Source organism: Eutrema salsugineum, unplaced genomic scaffold, assembly GCF_000478725.1.
Source record: "Eutrema salsugineum unplaced genomic scaffold, Eutsalg1_0 scaffold_16, whole genome shotgun sequence".
NCBI classification, from domain to species: Eukaryota; Viridiplantae; Streptophyta; class Magnoliopsida; order Brassicales; family Brassicaceae; genus Eutrema; species Eutrema salsugineum.
In genome coordinates this window covers 3660364-3680526 of record NW_006256858.1, presented here as the reverse complement: position 1 = coordinate 3680526, position 20163 = coordinate 3660364, and the positions used below count along the sequence as shown (strand labels likewise).

Below are 20163 nucleotides of genomic sequence, written 5' to 3'. Positions count from 1 at the left end.
CTAAGGCTAAAAGGTTTGCTTAAACCATTGTTGCGAATTTCCATGTTACATTCCAGGAGACACTAAACGCCAAAAAACAAAGCCTAAATCTTTTTTCACGAAGATGCCTTAAAGTTTCTTCCTTTATTTTTTTTTTCAAATTGGGCGTTTCAACTTTGATTGACGAGAAACGGAACCTGAGGAAGGTACGAAATTGCTAAGCTATGAAGAGATTCTTCAAGCCCATAGAAAAGGACGGCTCCACGGCGGCTAAGAAACCCTGCCTTTCACCGGAAAAGCGTGACGGAAACGGAGATGGAGATGAAGAAGGGAAGAACCAGAAAGAGCCGTCCAAGTTTTTGACGTGGAACGCTAATAGCTTCCTCCTTCGGGTGAAAAATGACTGGTCTGAGTTCTCTAAGTTCGTCTCCGATTTCGACCCGGATGTCATTGCTGTACAGGTGATTTTACTTCTTCTTCTTTCATTTTTTTTTTTTTTTGTCTCTTGGGTTGATTCCAAGCAATGTGAGTAAATGTGGTTAGGTGTTTCTGTGTGGAACTTTTCTCTAAATCCTCTAGGGTTTCAATGAAGCGGATTTGAGTTTTCTCTTGATGTATTTTGCTGATCTCTATTGGTGAAAAATGATTTACTGTTTATTATTTGTAGTGTATGATATTTCTGCATGTTGTTTGTTTTGGTTCTCCTGAGTTTGCTCAAATTTAGCTCAAAGTGTTGATCTTTCAAGTCTATGGCTACTTCTATGGAAATATATGAGTTTTCTATAAGTTGATAGTTGCTTGTGATACTCGTTTTTCTATTTAGTTCTCTAGTGTTGCCCAAGTTAGCATTTTTGTGTCGAATTAATTTTAAAGTTAACTCCAACTTGTTGATGCAAATTCAGTCACTTATGACGCTGAAAATGGTAGGCTGTGCAAAAGAACAGACTTTGATTCAATAAGCTGTGACTACGATGTGGCTGTTAATTCAATTGGTTACATTTTGTTTCTGTAGTCAAACACTGAGCGTAGGTATTAACTGTGTTTATAATGTTAGGAAGTGAGAATGCCTGCTGCTGGTGGGAAGGGAAAACCTAAAAATCATGAAGAGTTGAGCGATGACACGAAAGCTTTGCGTGAGGAAAAACAGGTACCATTGTTTTCTGTTTTGACTGGGTTGTATTCTCTGTCAATATGTGTATTACAATATCAACGGATTGAGAATCAGAGCTTTGTATTTAGATGCATTTGCAATTCCAGTCAGATTTTAGTGTTTTGAGTTAGGTTCAACAATGCAGTGGCATGTTTGTAGATAGATTTAGAAAAGAAACAAATTATCTTGTTGTTTGGATAACGTTCAAGGTTGATAATAGTTCTGCGAAATTGTTCTTCTTGTCTTAACTGCAGATTTTGACGCGGGCTCTCTCAAGTCCACCATTTGGAAATTATCGAGTTTGGTGGTCTCTTGCGGACTCAAAGTATGCAGGGACAGCTTTGTTAGTGAAAAAGTGTTTCAAGCCCCAAAAAGTTTACTTTAACCTTGACAGAATAGGTATTTTTTGAAAGCCTTGTTGCTTCTTCTTAGTATCACATAAATCTCTACACTAGCAATTTGAACCATGTTTCTTTTGTCTGTGTCGTTCTGCAATTTTCTTGACCTCTAATTTTATCTACTTGGGAGATATATATATAATAGCTATAGATCAGATTGGTGTGTAACTTATATACTTGTCGCTAATAATGCAGCATCTAAACATGAACCTGATGGTCGTGTAATCTTAGCTGAATTTGAGACATATCGTCTTTTAAATACGTATTCGCCTAACAATGGTTGGAAAGAGGAGGAGAATTCGTTTCAGAGAAGAAGAAAATGGGACAAGAGGATTGCTGAGTTCCTCTCCCAAACGTCTGATAAACCTCTAATATGGTGTGGCGACTTAAATGTCAGGTAATGAGGAAACTCTTATCTTGCCAGATTCTTCTCATACAGTGTTACAGGATAAAAGTTGATATTATTTCTTCAATTCGATTTTTGTAATATGCAGTCATGAGGAGATAGATGTTAGCCATCCAGATTTTTTCGCATCAGCAAAACTTAATGGTTATGTTCCTCCAAACAAAGAGGTAACAAAATCCAAATATTTTTAATGAGATCTATATATATCATTGAAAAACAGAGTAGGTTTTCAAAACGTTAAGTTCCATTGTTATTCATTAGATCGACCTTTGATTTCTCTTTTTTCTTTTTTCTTGTCTCTGCATTTGAACTGCGACCTCTCATCGTAGATGACTGTATTAGGCCTGAACCAAAAGCTTATCCATGATATATACTTTAGAATCACACGGTGACTACAAGGTTTAAATTATTTGATTATGCAGGACTGTGGACAACCTGGATTTACACCATCTGAGAGAAGACGATTTGGTGCAATTATGAAAGAGTATACCTTATATATATATATCTTTTCACTTTGAAGTCTTAGTAGTAGTAATTTCTTGAATAGAGATTATAGCTCCTCAACATGTGGTTCTAAATTAAACTTATGGGAATGTTACAGAGGAAGGCTTGTTGATGCATACCGGTATCTACACAAGGAAGCAGACATGGAAAGTGGCTTCTCATGGTGTGGGAATCCTATTGGAAAGTGAGTAGATACCACATATATATGTGGGTTTCACATGGCATGGAGTCTAGAAGCTCGTTGTCATGGTTCTAAAGCTTCATATGGATCTTTTTGGTTGCCATAGGTACCGGGGAAAGAGGATGAGGATCGACTATTTTCTGGTCTCTGAACATCTCAAAGATCGTATAGTTACTTGTAAGATGCACGGTCGTGGGATAGAATTAGAAGGTGCGATAGATAAGATTAAACGGGCAGTTTATTACATAGATTCATAGAAAGATGATTCAGCTCTTTTGCAGCAACTTGGTTCTTGATTTTTTTTTTTCAGGCTTCTATGGGAGTGATCACTGTCCGGTTTCACTCGAGCTTTCGAAGCCAACATCAGATTCGGAAGAGAACCAGGTTTCCAACTAAAATCATCCTCTTCTGCAATAGAACATAAGCCTTCTTTAGACTCAAACCAAAGCTTGTGTTATCAGGGTTGAGAGAATGATCTTTTCATTTACTTTTGCCGATTTGAGGATTAGGTTGATGATATTGAGACACTTATTTGGCCTTGTTGCTATCTTGAGCAATCAAAAGGACCTTTAACAATGATTTATTTTTCCTAGGAAATGTAGATATTTTCACATTTGAATCTTCATTTTATTTTTTGATTAGTTTTGATATTGGCTCATTTCTGAAGATTTAGAATTTTGTTTGGGTGTATTTTAAGCATATATACCCTTTGCTTTATTGCATGGGTAGAGGCAACATTCGTTAAACCAAGCTCATATATTCATATAAAATTAATTTTAAATTCGACAAAAAGACAATAGACAATAAATCATTTAAAATTATGCATCATTTTCGGTATTGAATTTCAATGTTGACTTGATATAATATTATTTTCAAAATCAATTTCTGCTTATTCCCAATTAATTTTCAAATTATAGATAAAAATTAGAAAAAATAAACTTAAGAAAAATGTTTGATTAAAACCATTTTTTTGCCTTTTGGTTTTAATTTTAAACCAGAAATCCTAAAATAAACCTGGAAGACAGTATATTTCTCTTAATTGGTATACTTTATACCTAGTAAAATTACTTTTAAAAATGGATTTTTTGTTAAATTGGAGTTTTTGGATGTGCAAACAGACTTAGCAAGAGGACAACAACAAATGTGTGTCGAACAAATGAAATGGTAGAATCGTAAATAACAGACAATTCACTACCCTTCATTCAGAATTTCAAAAACCCTTCTTCCTTGCAGTTCCAAAAAAAAAAAATCTTACTCACAGTTCTTTACTTGTTAAATACTGAGATATCACATCTCTTACTCTGCCCAAACCCAACCCCTTAACCAAAAAAATACATTTTTTTCCCCTGTTTTCTTTAATCCAATAAAAACAGAGAGACCTAAGAAACGAGATCAAGCCCGTCGTTTTTTCCGAGGAAAAGTGGATGACCCTTTAACATAATAAACCTATTGGCCGGGGAGATGGTGGAGAGTCGTCGAATCTCTTGATTTGTTTTTATTTTCCTTTTCGAAATTTTGTTCTGTTTCTGCTCTGTAATGACGTTTTGATTACTATCCCCAAGCTGAAAGTGAAGAAATTTTGAGGAAAAGGGTTTTCTTTTTTTGGGTTTCCTCTGTGCGAGAGAGATATGGCGGTTTCAGAGCAGAGCCCAGACGTCTTTCCATGGCTGAAATCGTTGCCGGTTGCTCCAGAGTTCCGACCTACTTTAGCAGAGTTCCAAGATCCGATCGCTTACATTTTTAAGATCGAAGAGGAAGCTTCCAAATACGGAATCTGCAAAATTTTGCCTCCTGTTCCTCCTTCCTCTAAGAAAACCGCCATTAATAACCTCAACCGTTCTCTGGCAGCGCGAGCGGCGGCGAGGGTTCGTGACGGAGCCGACGACGGCGCGTGGGATTACGACGGTGCTCCCACATTCGCCACGCGTCAACAGCAGATCGGGTTTTGCCCTAGGAAGCAGCGACCCGTACAGAGACCAGTGTGGCAGAGCGGAGAGCATTACAGTTTCGGTGAGTTTGAGTTTAAAGCTAAGAACTTTGAGAAGAATTATCTAAGGAAATGCGGCAAAAGGAGCCAACTTTCTGCCCTGGAAATCGAAACCCTGTACTGGAGAGCCACAGTGGACAAACCCTTCTCTGTTGAGTACGCAAACGACATGCCTGGCTCGGCTTTTATTCCTCTGAGTCTGGCAGCTGCGAGGAGAAGAGAGTCTGGTGGTGATGGAGGAACAGTTGGTGAGACAGCTTGGAACATGAGGGCAATGGCTAGAGCTGAAGGATCGTTACTTAAGTTCATGAAAGAGGAGATCCCTGGAGTTACATCTCCAATGGTGTATATTGCTATGATGTTTAGTTGGTTTGCTTGGCATGTCGAAGACCATGACCTTCATAGTCTCAATTACTTGCATATGGGTGCTGGTAAGACTTGGTACGGTGTGCCAAAGGATGCTGCTGTGGCCTTTGAGGAGGTGGTTAGGGTTCATGGCTATGGTGGAGAGCTTAATCCTCTTGGTGAGTATCTTGTGAAGGTTAATTAGCGTTATGTGAGAGTGACTTATAGTTACTCAATGTTTCAATTCCTTTTTCTGATTGTTGGCTTTGTTCTGTCTCTGTCCTTTTTGTTGCTGATAACTCTGCCTTTATTTACCAAAATTTGTCTGCAAAAGAAGCTGCTGTATGTAAGCAAAATTAATAGTTATGCCTCTTATGTTGTTGTCTTGCCAGTGACGTTTTCAACTCTTGGTGAGAAGACTACTGTTATGTCTCCTGAAGTATTTGTTAGAGCCGGGATACCGTGTTGCAGGTAATGGTTTTCTTTTGTGTGCTCTGTTCTTCTCATTATCTTGTTACCTTCCATTTCTCTTCTTTGCTTACTGTTCATTGCTTCAATTTTCTCTTTTTGATTGAGTGGAAACATCCAGAGGCACACCTTTTTTTTCCTGGCTTTTTACTCAAGTGGTTTGCTTGTATCAGGTTAGTGCAAAATCCTGGAGAGTTTGTCGTCACCTTTCCAGGAGCATATCATTCAGGGTTTAGTCATGGTGAGCAAGTGACCTTTATTTAGTATCCTTCAAGTTAATCATTCAAGGCTTAATGCATCGAAACAATTTAGACTATTAAAAAAACGATCTTGGGGATTACAGGATTCAATTTTGGGGAAGCATCTAACATTGCAACTCCCCAATGGTTGAGAATGGCTAAAGATGCTGCCATCCGGCGAGCTGCAATAAACTATCCTCCAATGGTTTCTCATCTCCAGTTACTTTATGACTTTGCATTGGCTTTGGGTTCAAGGTACTCTTCCTTCTTCATAGACACTTTTATACTTATAAACTGATTGAAAGTTTCATTTTTGGTGTCATATTCATTGCAGAGTGCCAACAAGCATCAACACCAAACCACGGAGTTCTAGACTGAAAGATAAGAAAAGAAGCGAAGGAGAGAAATTGACTAAAGAGTTGTTTGTGCAAAATATTATCCACAACAATGAATTGCTCTGCTCTCTCGGAAAAGGATCTCCGGTCGCTCTTCTTCCGCAGAGTTCCTCAGATGTATCGGTTTGTTCTGATCTGAGAATTGGATCCCATTTGAGAACTAACCAGGAAAAGCCAATCCAGTTAAAATCCGAGGACTTGAGTTCTGATAGTATTATGCCCGGACTCAATAACGGTTTCAAGGATGCGGTTTCAGTGAAAGAAAAGTTTACATCTTTGTGTGAAAGGAACAGAAATCACCTGGCAAGCAGAGAGAACGAAACTCAAGGAACTTCAACAGATGCTGAAAGGAAGAAAAATGACAGAGCTGTTGGACTTTCGGATCAGAGGCTTTTCTCTTGTGTTACATGTGGAATCTTAAGCTTTGATTGTGTAGCGATTGTTCAACCTAAGGAAGCAGCCGCTAGATATCTCATGTCTGCAGATTGTAGCTTCTTCAATGATTGGACAGTTGCTTCGGGACCTGCAAATCTTGGTCAGGTTGCAGGATCACTTCATCCGCGTAAGTTACAAAAGTCACTAACTTCGGGATCTGTTAATGGCTGTTATTTAGCATTTACTAACTTTTTCTCATCATGCAGAAAGCACGGGAAAGCACGATGTAGATTACTTCTACAATGTTCCTGTTCAAACTACGGATCATTCAATGAAGACCGGCGATCAAAGAACATCATCAAGTTCCCTAACAAAAGAGAATAAAGATGATGGTGCTCTTGGGCTGTTAGCATCAGCATATGGAGACTCTTCTGATTCCGAGGAAGAAGATCACAAAGGCTCAGATATTCCCATTTCGGAAGGGATAACAAGACAGTATGATCAAGAAGGTGCTTGTGTATCTGAAGCAACATCTTTTGATACAGATAGAAACGAGGAGGCTAGAGATGGTCCATCTTCTGATATTAACAGCCAAAGACTTACAAGTGGGAAAGGCAAAGAGATTGACGTATTACATGCTACTTCAAGTTGCTCGACCCTTTCTTGTACATCACTTCAGGAAATAGCTTTACCATTTATTCCAAGATCTGATGACGATTCCTCTCGGTTGCACGTCTTTTGTCTTGAGCATGCTGCGGAAGTGGAACAGCAACTTCGTCCTATTGGGGGGATTCGCATAATGTTATTATGCCATCCAGGTAACAGCAAAACTATAACATTCAGTTTTTTATTACTCTTACGACATTGTCTGGATTTTGGTGTATAAATTATGCATATGCTTGAGTCTTTTGATCATTAAGACGTATGATGTTTGCAGAGTACCCCAGGATAGAGGCTGAAGCAAAGATAGTTTCTGAAGAGCTTGGAGTCAATCACGAGTGGAATGATACTGAATTCAGGAATGTGTCTCGAGTGGATGAGGAAACGATTCAGGCAGCGTTGGATAATGTTGAAGCTAAGGCTGGGAACAGTGATTGGTCTGTAAAATTGGGTATTAACCTTTCTTACAGCGCCATTCTCAGTCGCTCTCCTCTGTACAGTAAGCAGATGCCTTACAACTCAGTCATATACAATGCGTTCGGTCGTGGCTCTCCAGCAACGAGCTCACCCACGAAACCCCAAGTTTCTGGTAAAAGATCTTCCAGACAGAGGAAATATGTTGTTGGAAAATGGTGTGGGAAGGTTTGGATGTCGCATCAGGTAATATTAACTTGAAAACATATACTAATTTGGACATTAGTTCACTTCTGTTTCTGCTTGGTTTGTTTCAGTTTTTAACGCTGATATTTTGTTCTTCTTCAGGTGCATCCCTTTTTGCTGCAGCAGGACTTAGAGGGGGATGAATCTGAAAGAAGTTGTCATCTGCGAGGTGTTCTGGAAGATGATGTCATTGGAAAGAGATTGTCTCCTTGTAATGCTTCTAGAGATGCAACCACAATGTTTGGAAGAAAGTATTGTAGGAAGAGAAAGATGAGAGCAAAGGCTTTGCCACGCAAGAAGCTTACCTCTTTTAAGAGGGAAGATGTTGTTTCTGATGACACATCAGAGGATCATTCCTATAAGCAGCAATGGAGGGCTTCTGGGAATGAGGAAGAGTCTTATTTTGAGACAGGGAATTCGGTTTCTGGTGATTCATCAAATCAAATGTCTGATGAGCAGCAGGAATTTGTGAGACACCAAGGTGATAAAGATTTTGAGTCAGATGATGAGGTTTCAGACCGTTCACTTGGAGAAGAATATGCTGTAAGGGAATGTGCTGCTTCAGAGAGCTCAATGGAGAATGGCTCTCAGCTATATAGAGAGAACCAGTCAATGTATGATCATGATGATGATGATATCTATAGGCATCCTAGAGGGCTTCCAAGGAGCAAACGGACTAAATTCTTTAGGAATCCGGTTTCATATGATTCAGAAGAAAATGGCCTATATCAACAAAGGGGAAGAGTATCTACAAGTAATGCGCAAATTAGTCGAATGGGTGGTGCGTACGATTCAGCAGATAATTCACTGGAGGAACAAGAGTTTTGCAGTGCAGGGAAAAGGCAAACCAGGTCCACAGCTAAACGAAAAGTGAAAACCGAGATAGTTCAGAGTCTGAGAGACACAAAAAGACGTGCTTTGCGACAATCTGGACCCAGAAAGAAGAATCAAGAAGTGGATATATACATGGAGGGACCGAGCACACGGCTGAGAGTGAGAAATCTAAATCCCTCAATAGGGTCTTCTGAAACAAAACCAAAGAAAACTGGTAAGAAAAGAAACAGCAATTCTTTTTCCAGAGTTGCAAGTGAGGAAGAGTTAGAGGAAGATGAAGAAGAGAATGAGCAAGAGGAATGCGCACCGTACCAATGTGACATGGAGGGTTGCACGATGAGTTTCACTTCGGAAAAACAGTTGGCTTTGCATAAAAGAAACATATGCCCTGTTAAAGGTTGTGGTAAAAACTTCTTCTCACACAAGTATTTGGTTCAACACCGGCGTGTTCACTCAGATGACCGTCCTCTGAAATGTCCATGGAAGGGCTGCAAGATGACGTTCAAGTGGGCTTGGTCTAGAACCGAGCACATCAGGGTTCACACAGGTGCAAGGCCTTATGTTTGTGCTGAACCAAGTTGCGGTCAGACTTTTCGGTTTGTCTCAGATTTTAGCCGGCATAAAAGGAAGACCGGTCATTCAGTAAAGAAGACAAAGAAAAGGTGATTTAGGTTCTAACATGGAATCTATCTTGAAGAGATTATGATCCATTGGTCTATAAGAAGAGAAATTGGATTTAGGGTTTTGAGGGTCCCTGGTTCTTGCAGACATTTCACTACTCTGTTATTATTTTTACAGTTTAATCTGTAAAAAAATCCTTATGTAGGAGACTATTATGTTCATGTTACTTTCTTTCTTCTTGGCTTTTGATAAGTAAAGGAGAAGCTTTTATGATTAAGACATTATCTCAAATTCTGCTAAGGAAGATGTGTTTACGAAGACAGAGGACTGAAAAAAGAAACCCTTTTGTTGAATCAATGTTGTTAAGACTTAAGAGGCGTTATATGCTGCACAAATTAAAATTGTTAGTTTCTTAATTTTAGGCCTTCTGTGTTGACCGGCTTGTTTTAGTTGTCAACAATTGCATGACGATATCAACGAAGTGAGATATGGTCATAGGGAAAGATAAAAGATTTAGAAGAAAGCAAGAGCTACTTTTGGAGTATCAGTCTCTCTGTGTGTTTGGATAATGTTTCAACCCCAAGAGATTCAAATTTATATTTATTTTAACATTTTCCTTGAGTAAATAACGAGTTTTAATTATTATTTTTTTTTTGTCGAACGACTTTCAACGACTTTTAATTATTTATTACTTGAGATATATATAGTTTTCGACGTGACACAATCTGGATGGTTGAATGTCTAAATGCTAGCCGTGGGTTTCATTTTTTTTTGGTTTTAATTTGTGGACTTCATTTGACCTTCGATAAAGACTCAACCTATTGTTAACGACATTAGCTGAATGAAGTTCAGTATTGACAGATATTTTGGGATAAATTTACTTTTGTGAAACTTATATATGCTACTTACTATTTGACAAATTTAGTATCGGGGTATATCATAACTTTCAACAATATTTACATAAAAAGTGAATTTTTATAAGTATTGGAAACAATCCATAAAAATCAGAAGAGGGACTGACTGATGACAAAAAAAAACTAGCCCATAAATAGGACGGGACGCTATGTTAGGAACTAGAATAATGACAAAAACCTTTTTAAAAAATTTCCTCAAAAATGTATAATATAGAAACCATAAGAAAAAATCAAAATGTGATAAAATTTAAAATAAATAAGAAAATGGACGAAAATTACGTTACCCTTTTATTCAATAATAAAAATTTATTAAAAATATTGAAAATGATAAACAGAGGAAGGAGTAGTTTTTGAATGCGCAAAAGGTGCGGGACAACAACAAATGTGTGTTGTCGAACTCATGAAATGGCAAAATAGTAAATACTAGTATTTTATTTAGTATAACATAATAAAAAAACCGCATTAACCATCCTTTCATCGTAGATTTCAAAATCTCTTTGCCCTTACAATTTACCACTACTTGCTAGTTGCTTCTTTTATGCAAAATGAGAATAATTTAAAAAGCAAAAAACAAAACAGAGAAACGAGAAATCACAATCTCTTGCTCTGCCCCAAACCCAACCCCTGAAAAAAAAAACAATTTTCCAAAAGAAACGAGATCAAGCCCGTCGTTTCTCTCGAGAAAAAAGTAGGTTTAGTTATCCCCTTTAAGAAATTAAAAACCTATTGGAGAAGAGAGATGGTGGAGATTTGTCGAATCTCTTAACTCTGCTTTCCTTTTGTTTCTTCTTCTCCATTTTAGTTCTGTTTTAACTTTTCCTCTGTAATGGCGTTTTTCAGTACCCAGATTCTGAAACCCTGAAAGTGAACTAATTTCAAGAGAAAGGTTTTGTTTTTCCTCTGTTCGTTCGAAATAGAGAGACATGGTGGTTTCGGAGCAGAGCCCAGACGTGTTTCCATGGCTGAAATCGTTGCCGGTTGCACCAGAGTTCCGACCTACTTTAGCAGAGTTCCAAGATCCGATCGCTTACATTTTCAAAATCGAAGAGGAAGCTTCAAGATACGGAATCTGCAAAATTGTGCCTCCAGTGCCTCCTCCTTCGAAGAAAACCACGATTTCTAACCTCAACCGTTCTCTGGCGTCGCTAGCGACGGCGAGGGTTCGTGACGGCGGCGATGCTTTCGATTACGACGGTGCCCCCACATTCGCCACGCGTCAACAGCAGATCGGGTTTTGCCCTAGGAAGCAGCGACCCGTACAGAGACCAGTGTGGCAGAGCGGAGAGCATTACAGTTTCGGTGAGTTTGAGTTTAAAGCTAAGAACTTTGAGAAGAATTATCTAAGGAAATGCGGCAAAAAGAGTCAACTTTCTGCCCTAGAAATCGAAACCCTTTACTGGAGAGCCACAGTGGACAAACCCTTCTCTGTTGAGTACGCAAACGACATGCCTGGCTCGGCTTTTATCCCTCTGAGCCTGGCGGCTGCAAGGAGAAGAGAGTCTGGTGGTGATGGAGGAACAGTTGGTGAGACAGCTTGGAACATGAGGGCAATGGCCAGAGCTGAAGGATCGTTGCTTAAGTTCATGAAAGAGGAGATCCCTGGAGTTACATCTCCAATGGTGTATATTGCTATGATGTTTAGTTGGTTTGCTTGGCATGTGGAAGACCATGACCTTCATAGTCTCAATTACTTGCATATGGGTGCTAGTAAGACTTGGTACGGCGTTCCAAAGGATGCTGCTGTGGCTTTTGAGGAGGTGGTTAGGGTTCATGGCTATGGAGGAGAGCTTAATCCTCTTGGTTAGTTTTCTTTTCCACCAATTGCTTACTTCTATGGGATACTCTGTTACATAGTCACTTGGCCAAGAAATTTCGGTAAAGGCTTGTGCTTGGTTGGTTTTTGATTGAAGCCAGAGTCTTGTTTTGATAACAAGTTTCTTTCGAAGGTTAAGTTATGAAGGTTCTGAGTCTGGGAGCTTAGCTTCACTTCATTGTTCTGATTGTTATGTTTGTGTCTCTATCCTTGTATAGCTGTATGCAAGTAAACTAAATGGTTTTGCCTCTTTTGTTGTTGTCTTACCAGTGACATTTTCAACTCTTGGTGACAAGACAACTGTGATGTCTCCTGAAGTATTTGTTAAAGCCGGAATACCATGTTGCAGGTAGTGGTTTCTTATGTTTGCTCTGTTTATCTCATGATCTTGTTGTCTTCCATTTACTTCTTCAACTAGAAAAGAATCTGTTAGTTGCATCCATTCTATTCAATTGACTGGAAACATCCAGAGGCACAATTGTTTCTGTTGGTTTTTCATGCAAGTGGTTTGCTTGTATCAGGTTAGTGCAAAATCCTGGTGAGTTTGTCGTCACTTTTCCAAGAGCATATCATTCGGGGTTTAGTCACGGTGAGCAAGCGACCTTTATTTAGTATCTTCAAGTTAATCACCCAAGGCTTAGCGTGTTGAAACTAACTTATATTATCTCAAACATAATCTTGGGGTATTCTAGGATTCAATTGTGGAGAGGCATCTAACATTGCAACTCCCGAGTGGTTGAGAATTGCAAAAGATGCTGCCATCCGGCGAGCTGCTATAAATTACCCTCCAATGGTTTCTCATCTCCAGTTACTTTATGACTTTGCATTGGCTTTGTGTTCAAGGTAATTTCTTTCAAAGATTTCCACAAACTCTCTAACTTGAATCTTAAGACTGCTTGTAAGGTGTGATTCACTTATTGCAGAGTGCCAACAAGCATCCACACCAAACCACGGAGTTCTAGATTGAAAGATAAGAAAAGAAGTGAAGGAGAAAAATTGACTAAAGAGCTATTTGTGCAAAACATTATCCATAACAATGAATTGCTCCGTTCTCTTGGAAAAAGATCTCCTGTCGCTCTTCTTCCGCAGAGTTCCTCAGATGTATCGGTTTGTTCTGACCTCAGAGTTGGATCCCATTTGAGAACTAACCAGGAAAGGCCAATCCAATTAAAATCCGAGGACTTCAGTTCTGATAGTATTATGGCCGGACTCAGTAACGGTTTCAAGGATGTGGTCTCAGTGAAAGAAAAGTTTACATCTTTGTGTGAAAGGAATAGAAATTACCTGGCAAGCAGAGAGAACGAAACTCAAGGAACTTTGACAGATGCTGAAAGGAAGAATGACAGAGCAGTTGGGCTTTCGGATCAGAGGCTTTTCTCTTGTGTCACATGTGGAATCTTATGCTTTGATTGTGTAGCTATTGTTCAACCTAAAGAAGCAGCAGCTAGATATCTCATGTCTGCAGATTGTAGCTTCTTCAATGATTGGACAGCTACTTCAGGATCTGCAAATCTTGGTCAGGATTCAAGATTTTCTGCAGTGAAGCCTCATTCAGGTAAGTTACTAGTCGCTCATCCTGTTCATGGCTTTAAAGTGTTAAATCTAAAGACTTTTTTGTTTGATAACTTTGTATCATTACGCAGAAAGCACAGGAAAGCATGATGTAGATGACTTCTACAATGTTCCTGTTCAAACTACGGATGAAAGAACTTCAACAACTTCTTTAACAAAAGCGCAAAAAGAAGATGGTGCTCTTGGGTTGTTAGCTTCAGCGTATGGAGATTCTTCTGATTCCGAGGAAGAAGATCACAAAGGCTTAGATACTATTATCTCGGAAGAGAGAAAGTATGACCACAATGGTATTGAGGAGGCTACAGATGGTCAAGCTTTTGATAATAGCAGTCAAAGACTTTCATGTGGGAAAGGGAAAGGGGTTGTTGAGGGATCAAATGCTGCTGAACATGATAGGTTAAGTAATGGTGGCAGTACATCAAATCTGGAAATAGCTTTCCCCTTTGTTCCAAGATCTGATGATGATTCCTCTCGGTTGCACGTATTTTGTCTTGAGCATGCTGCAGAAGTGGAACAGCAACTCCGTCCTCTAGGAGGGATTCGCATTATGTTACTATGCCATCCAGGTAACCGCAAAACGACAACATCCAATTTTTATTAGTCTTACGACGTATTCTGGATTTTGCTATATATATTATGTATATGCTTGAGTCTTTTGATCATTAAGACATATGATATTTGCAGAGTATCCCAGGATAGAGGCTGAAGCAAAGATAGTTGCCGATGAGCTTGGAGTCAATCACGAGTGGAATGATACTGAATTCAGGAATGTGACTCGAGAGGATGAGGAAATGATTCAGGCAGCGTTGGATAATGTTGAAGCTAAGGCTGGGAACAGTGATTGGTCTGTAAAGTTGGGTATTAACCTTTCTTACAGCGCCATTCTCAGTCGCTCTCCTCTGTACAGTAAGCAGATGCCTTACAACTCAGTCATATACAATGCGTTCGGTCGTGGCTCTCCAGCAACGAGCTCACCCACGAAACCCCAAGTTTCTGGTAAAAGATCTTCCAGACAGAGGAAATATGTTGTTGGAAAATGGTGTGGGAAAGTTTGGATGTCGCATCAGGTAATATTGATTAACTTAAAAACATATACTAATTTGGACATTAGTTCACTTTTGTTTCTGCTTGGTTTGTTGCAATTTCTAAGGCTGATATTTTGTTATTCTGCAGGTGCATCCCTTTTTGCTGCAGCAGGACTTAGAGGGGGATGAATCTGAAAGAAGTTGTCATCTGCGAGGTGCTCTGGATGATGATGTCACTGGAAAGAGATTGTCTCCTTGTGATGTTTCTAGAGATGCAACCACAATGTTCGGAAGAAAGTATTGTAGGAAGAGAAAGATGAGAGCAAAGGCTGTGCCACGCAAGAAGCTTACCTCTTTTAAGAGGGAAGATGGAGTTTCTGATGACACCTCAGAAGATCATTCTTATAAGCAGCAATGGAGGGCTTCAAGGAATGAGGAAGAGTCTTATTTTGAAACAGGGAATACAGTTTCTGGTGATTCATCAAATGAAATGTCTGATTCGCAGCTCAAGAGAATTCGTCGAGACAAGGGTGTTAAAGAGTTTGAGTCAGATGATGAGGTTTCAGACCGTTCACTTGGAGAAGAATATGCTGTAAGGGAATGTGCAGTTTCAGAGAGCTCAATGGAAAATAACTTTCAGCCATATAAACAGTCAGTGGACAGAAAACCCTTGGAGGATACTGTATATGGTCACAATGATGATATTATCTACAGGTACCCTAGGGGGATTCCAAGGAGCAAACGGAAAAAAGTGTTTAGGAATCCGGTTTCATATGATTCAGAAGAAAATGACATTTATCAGCAACGAAGAAATATTCAAGCTACTGGTGAGTATGTTTCAGCAGAGGATTCTCTGGAGGAACAAGACTTTTACACTACAGGGAAAAGGCAAACCAGGTCCACAGCTAAACGTAAAGTAAAAACCGAGATAGTTCAGAGTCGGAGAGACACGAGATGTCGGACTTTGCAACAATCTGGATCCGGAAAGATGAATCAAGAATTGAATTCATACATGGAAGGACCTAGCACACGACTTAGGGTGAGAAATCAGAACCCTTCAAGAGGGTTTTCAGAAACAAAACCGAAGAAAACTAGTAAGAAAAGAAGAAGTAATGCTTCCTTCTCCAGAATTGTAAGTGAAGAAGAGTTGGAAGAAGAAGACAAAGAAGAAGTAGAGAATGAGGAAGAGGAATGCGCAGCGTACCGATGTGACATGGAGGGTTGCAGAATGAGTTTCAATTCTGAGAAACAGTTGTCTCTGCATAAAAGAAACATCTGCCCTGTTAAAGGATGTGGTAAAAACTTCTTCTCGCACAAGTATTTGGTTCAACACCAGCGTGTTCATTCAGACGACCGTCCTCTGAAATGTCCATGGAAAGGCTGCAAGATGACGTTCAAGTGGGCTTGGTCTAGAACCGAGCACATAAGGGTTCACACAGGTGCAAGGCCTTATGTTTGTGCTGAACCGGGTTGTGATCAGACATTTCGGTTTGTCTCTGACTTCAGTAGACATAAACGGAAGACGGGTCATTCAGTTAAGAAGGCCAAAAGAAGGTGACTAACTTAGGCTTTAACATGGATTCTATCATGAAGAGGTTATTACATTGTAGTTTAGGGGTTTTTTAATGCGTATCTTGATCTGGTTCTTGTTCTTGTTCCTTTTTATGGGGGGCTTAACATTTGGGAGTTTCATTTGACCATTGTTGTTTGAGACAGATGCTCTCTTTGTTGTACCTCTGTCGTCTTCTTAACTACTGGAATCTACGAAATAGGAAAATATTGTGTTTTCTTGTCATCATCATTTTCATGTTGCTTTCTTTCCTTGTGCTGCTTGTAGGATTAGAAAGTTCAGGTGTTAATCTTGAATTGTGTAAATATAATGAGGACTTGATTGCAATTTTTAGAGGAAGATATCTGAAAACATAAAACTACTAGTCAAATAGAAAAGCAACGGTTTCTTTGGGATTCTCATTCGTGACGATTAAAAAGGCAAAAAATCAGAGTATCCATAAAAGGGAATATAAAATTGAAAGCTAGCAACTTTATAACTCTCTCTCTCTCTTTCTTAATTTTTTCCACCCTTTGATCTTCTTCTTCCCTGAAATTAGGGTTTTTGTAATGTGGTTGTAAGATATGGTAAATTCCGAAAGAATCTCCGGGTCAGTTGCAGATGGGTTCGAGCCTGAACCTGCGTCTCGATCTTCCTCATCTGCTGATCGATCTCCTTCTGATCTCAATCTGCTGACCAAGCTAATAGAAGCATTTGATAATGTGGGTTTCGGTGAAGTCGCTAAAGATCAGAGTGGGACGGTGATGAGTGTCTCTGAGGGTAATGGAGGTGTTGATTCGAAAGCCGTAGATGGAAACCAGGAGGAAGAAGAAGGAGGAAGGGACGCAGATGGAGACGGTGATGGTGAGAGCGAGAGTGAGAGTGAGAATATGGTTGAGAAGAGAGAAGTTGTATATCCAGTGAGGCCATGGGCAGAGGATTGCGCGTTCTATATGAGAACAGGGAGCTGCAAATTCGGATCGAGCTGCAAATTCAATCATCCTCTTCCAAATCCAAGAAAAATCCAAGTAACTTCACTTCTACACTTGTTCGTATATGGTTTGTATTTGGCTGAGGAGTTTGTTTCTCCATTCTTGCACGTTTGCTTCTAGCAAAGTTATTGGTTCTTAATTGTGTTTTTTACATATTCATTGGTCTTAGGGAAGATTTGTTTATAAAGAAGCATGATTATTTTAATCAGTGGCACATGTGTGTAGTAATATAATATGATTTGGGCTATGTGCTTCGTTTGCTAAACCAAAGGAGAAAGCTTTGTTTAGTATTTCTGTTCTGGCTAAATGTATATGCTTTTGATGGAACCAATGTATGTTTTTAGTTTCAGGGTTCTTCGTTAGATTTTTGATTCGTTTTTTAATGTTTCATCGTTATGAAGATTGCTAGGGATAAAGTAACAGAAAAGGAAGAGGATGCTGATAATCTGAGACTGATGGATTGCAAGGTTATTTTACTTCTCCTGTAACTTTCTTACATTCTCTCGTTGTGTATCTAGTGCTCTTCATGGCCTACAGCCTCGATATTTTCTATTCTATTATCTTGTTCTGCATTTGCTAAGCTCTTCTTAGTTTTCCGTGAAGTTTCCTATTTTCTAAAGTCTTATTTTCAGTTCATGTGATCCAATTTCCTTGCATGAGGTTTTGCAGTATTACTTCAGGACTGGAGGGTGCAAATATGGAGAAACTTGTAGATTCAACCACACAAAACCAAAGTCTTGTCTACCCTCTGTACCGGAGCTTAACTTCCTCGGCCTTCCCATCAGACCGGTATGACATTTCGTTGATTTTGTTGGCCATGTTTAGACATTATGTTACTAGTCTTGTCAAAGCCATATATTGATTGCAACAACCAATTGACAGGGAGAAATAGAATGTCCTTACTACATGCGCAATGGCTCCTGCAAATTTGGAGCTGACTGCAAATTTAACCATCCTGATCCTACAACTAATGGAGGAACCGACTCTCCTTCGTTTCATGGTAATAATGGTGGATCCATTGGATCATTTTCCCCAAAATCCACACTCCAAGCAAGTTCAGCTCCCTGGTCTTCACAGAGGCATGCGAATGGTACTACTCCTTTTATTCCGTCCATGTTGTCACAGAGTCGTGGAGTTCCTTCTCAAACTCCGGAGTGGAATGGCTATCAGGTAGTAACTCAAGCTCTGGATCTCAATAATATCTATTTCTATTTGAAGTATCTAGAATGATTCTATATTTTGTCTTTCGTATTTGCCTAGGCTTCTGTGTACTCATCAGAAAGGAATGTGTTTTCTCCTTCCAACACATACCTTATGAACAATTCATCAGCTGAAACAAGTATATTCTCACAGTACCAATATCAAATGCCTGCTGAGGAATTTCCAGAACGTCCAGACCAACCTGAGTGCAGTTATTATCTAAAAACTGGGGACTGTAAGTTCAAATTCAAATGCAAATACCATCATCCTAAGAATCGATTGCCGAAACAGCCTCCTTACGCTCTCAATGACAAGGGCTTACCCCTTAGACCTGTAAGTTCGTTTTTTTTTCTTTCTGTTTCTGTTTCTTGTGTTGTGCTTTTTACCTTGAGTCTTTTCTCATTTGATGCTTTTTAATTCTTGAATGTTTGATAAACTCTTCTACTCTTACATAGAAATCTCTCGGTTTTTGACTTATTTGCTTAACTGAATTTTCAGGATCAAATCATCTGCACACATTACAGTCGGTACGGCATCTGCAAATTTGGTCCAGCTTGTAGATTTGACCATTCCATCTAGTGATATTTAATACCGGCGGCCCGGGCCCGTTTTGGCTTTCCCGTTTTGGCCCTGCCCGTTTAAGCCGTTTATATATGTACCCTTTTAACTTCAAGACCACCTGGCTTGGACCAGCCTGTTTAGGCCCGGATCATTTTTAGTTTTGATATTTTATATTTGAGTTTTTGTAACAATATTTATTTTATAACATTAAATCACATGTTACGTTTTTAGTTTTGATAGTTATGATAGTTGTTTTTCATAACAAAAAAAAAAACAAACTTATGTGATTTTTGAGAATGTAATATCTTAAAGAAAAAAACCATGTGAGATTTTTTTTAAAACTAATATCATGAACAAAACCTTATATACTAAGAAATTAGTGTTAAATTCTGTAATTTAATTTGTTTAATACTCCATCTGTTCAGAATTATTTGATGTTTAAGGTTTTTGCACACAGTTTAAGGATTCATTCAATTTTTATTTTTCTTATACTAAAAATATTATTTATAATCTATTTAAATATCATTCAGCCAATAAGAAGGTAATCTGCAGAATATAAAAGGTCAAAAACTATAAAAATTCATTAAATTTTGCATTGAAAAGTGAGAACATCAAACAATTCTGAACAAAAAAAACCTTCTAAAACATCAAATAATTCTGAACAGAGGGAGTATGAAATAATGGAAAACTTGTAAATCCGAAATATTAATTTTATCGTGTATTAAAAAATAACACGATTTGAATGCATATTTTACATAAACACATATTTTGGTATGTATGACTATTAAATCGTGTATATATCTCACTTTCAAGTTTCAACCATATTTAGACCCCCAAAAAAAGTTTCAGCTAGGGGTGGGCACTTTGGTTTATTTTCGGGTTAGGTTTGAGTTTGGTTCAGTTTGGTTAATTCGGGTTCAATAAAATTCTAACCAAACTCAACTGAAATAAGTTTGGTTCGGTTTAAATTCGGTTTGGTTTAATTCGATTTGGTTTGAGTTTGGTTTAGTTCTAATTCAGTTTTAAAAAATTCAGTTTGAAGAAAAGAATAGTGAGTTGGTTTAGGTGAAATGTGACATTTCACCATATTTCAAAAAACTAATATTATGAACTAACTAAAAAGTTAAATAAAATAAATATATTAGTTTTTTGGTTTGGTTTGGTTTAAAACCAAACTGAACCGAACCTTTCAGGTTGTGAAAAACTTCAACCAAACAGGTTATATATTAAAAATGGATCGGTTCAGTTTGGTTTAAGTTCGGTTGGTTCAATTGGTTCAGTTCGGTTCGGTTTTTTTGCCCACCCCTGGTTTCAGCCATAAATGTGTACTAATCA

The 20163-nt window shown here is 38.6% G+C and overlaps 4 protein-coding genes across 5 annotated transcripts; all 4 read left to right on the top strand.

Annotated features, from left to right (window-relative positions):
• Nucleotides 1–159: 159 nt before the first annotated feature.
• On the top strand, nt 160–3265 carry LOC18020752 (DNA-(apurinic or apyrimidinic site) lyase). The gene is made up of 9 exons (XM_006404199.2): nt 160–440; nt 1034–1126; nt 1384–1528; nt 1723–1924; nt 2022–2100; nt 2356–2417; nt 2535–2621; nt 2725–2828; nt 2929–3265. Exons 1-9 carry the CDS (start codon nt 204–206, stop codon nt 3012–3014), a joined length of 1095 nt encoding a protein of 364 aa, XP_006404262.1. The 5' UTR covers nt 160–203; the 3' UTR covers nt 3015–3265.
• Nucleotides 3266–3941: 676 nt separating this feature from the next.
• On the top strand, nt 3942–9493 carry LOC18020751 (lysine-specific demethylase REF6). The gene is made up of 8 exons (XM_006404198.2): nt 3942–5129; nt 5343–5421; nt 5592–5659; nt 5762–5912; nt 5992–6614; nt 6694–7245; nt 7365–7747; nt 7850–9493. The coding sequence occupies exons 1-8, from the start codon at nt 4247–4249 to the stop codon at nt 9245–9247; spliced, it is 4137 nt and encodes a 1378-aa protein (XP_006404261.1). The 5' UTR covers nt 3942–4246; the 3' UTR covers nt 9248–9493.
• A 1211-nt stretch (nt 9494–10704) lies between these two features.
• On the top strand, nt 10705–16294 carry LOC18020750 (lysine-specific demethylase REF6). Of its 2 annotated transcripts, XM_024157821.1 has the most exons (9): nt 10705–10804; nt 10957–11916; nt 12200–12278; nt 12451–12518; nt 12622–12772; nt 12853–13484; nt 13573–14067; nt 14186–14568; nt 14675–16084. In XM_024157821.1, the coding sequence occupies exons 2-9, from the start codon at nt 11040–11042 to the stop codon at nt 16082–16084; spliced, it is 4095 nt and encodes a 1364-aa protein (XP_024013589.1). In that variant the 5' UTR covers nt 10705–10804; nt 10957–11039. The 2 variants fall into 2 exon arrangements, with proteins under 2 accessions (XP_024013589.1, XP_006404260.1); XM_006404197.2 differs by having other exon boundaries at nt 10762–11916; nt 14675–16294.
• A 285-nt stretch (nt 16295–16579) lies between these two features.
• LOC18020749 (zinc finger CCCH domain-containing protein 43) lies at nt 16580–19046 on the top strand. The gene is made up of 6 exons (XM_006404196.2): nt 16580–17103; nt 17469–17534; nt 17737–17856; nt 17950–18237; nt 18328–18600; nt 18766–19046. The coding sequence occupies exons 1-6, from the start codon at nt 16660–16662 to the stop codon at nt 18844–18846; spliced, it is 1272 nt and encodes a 423-aa protein (XP_006404259.1). The 5' UTR covers nt 16580–16659; the 3' UTR covers nt 18847–19046.
• The last annotated feature ends 1117 nt before the right edge of the window (nt 19047–20163 follow it).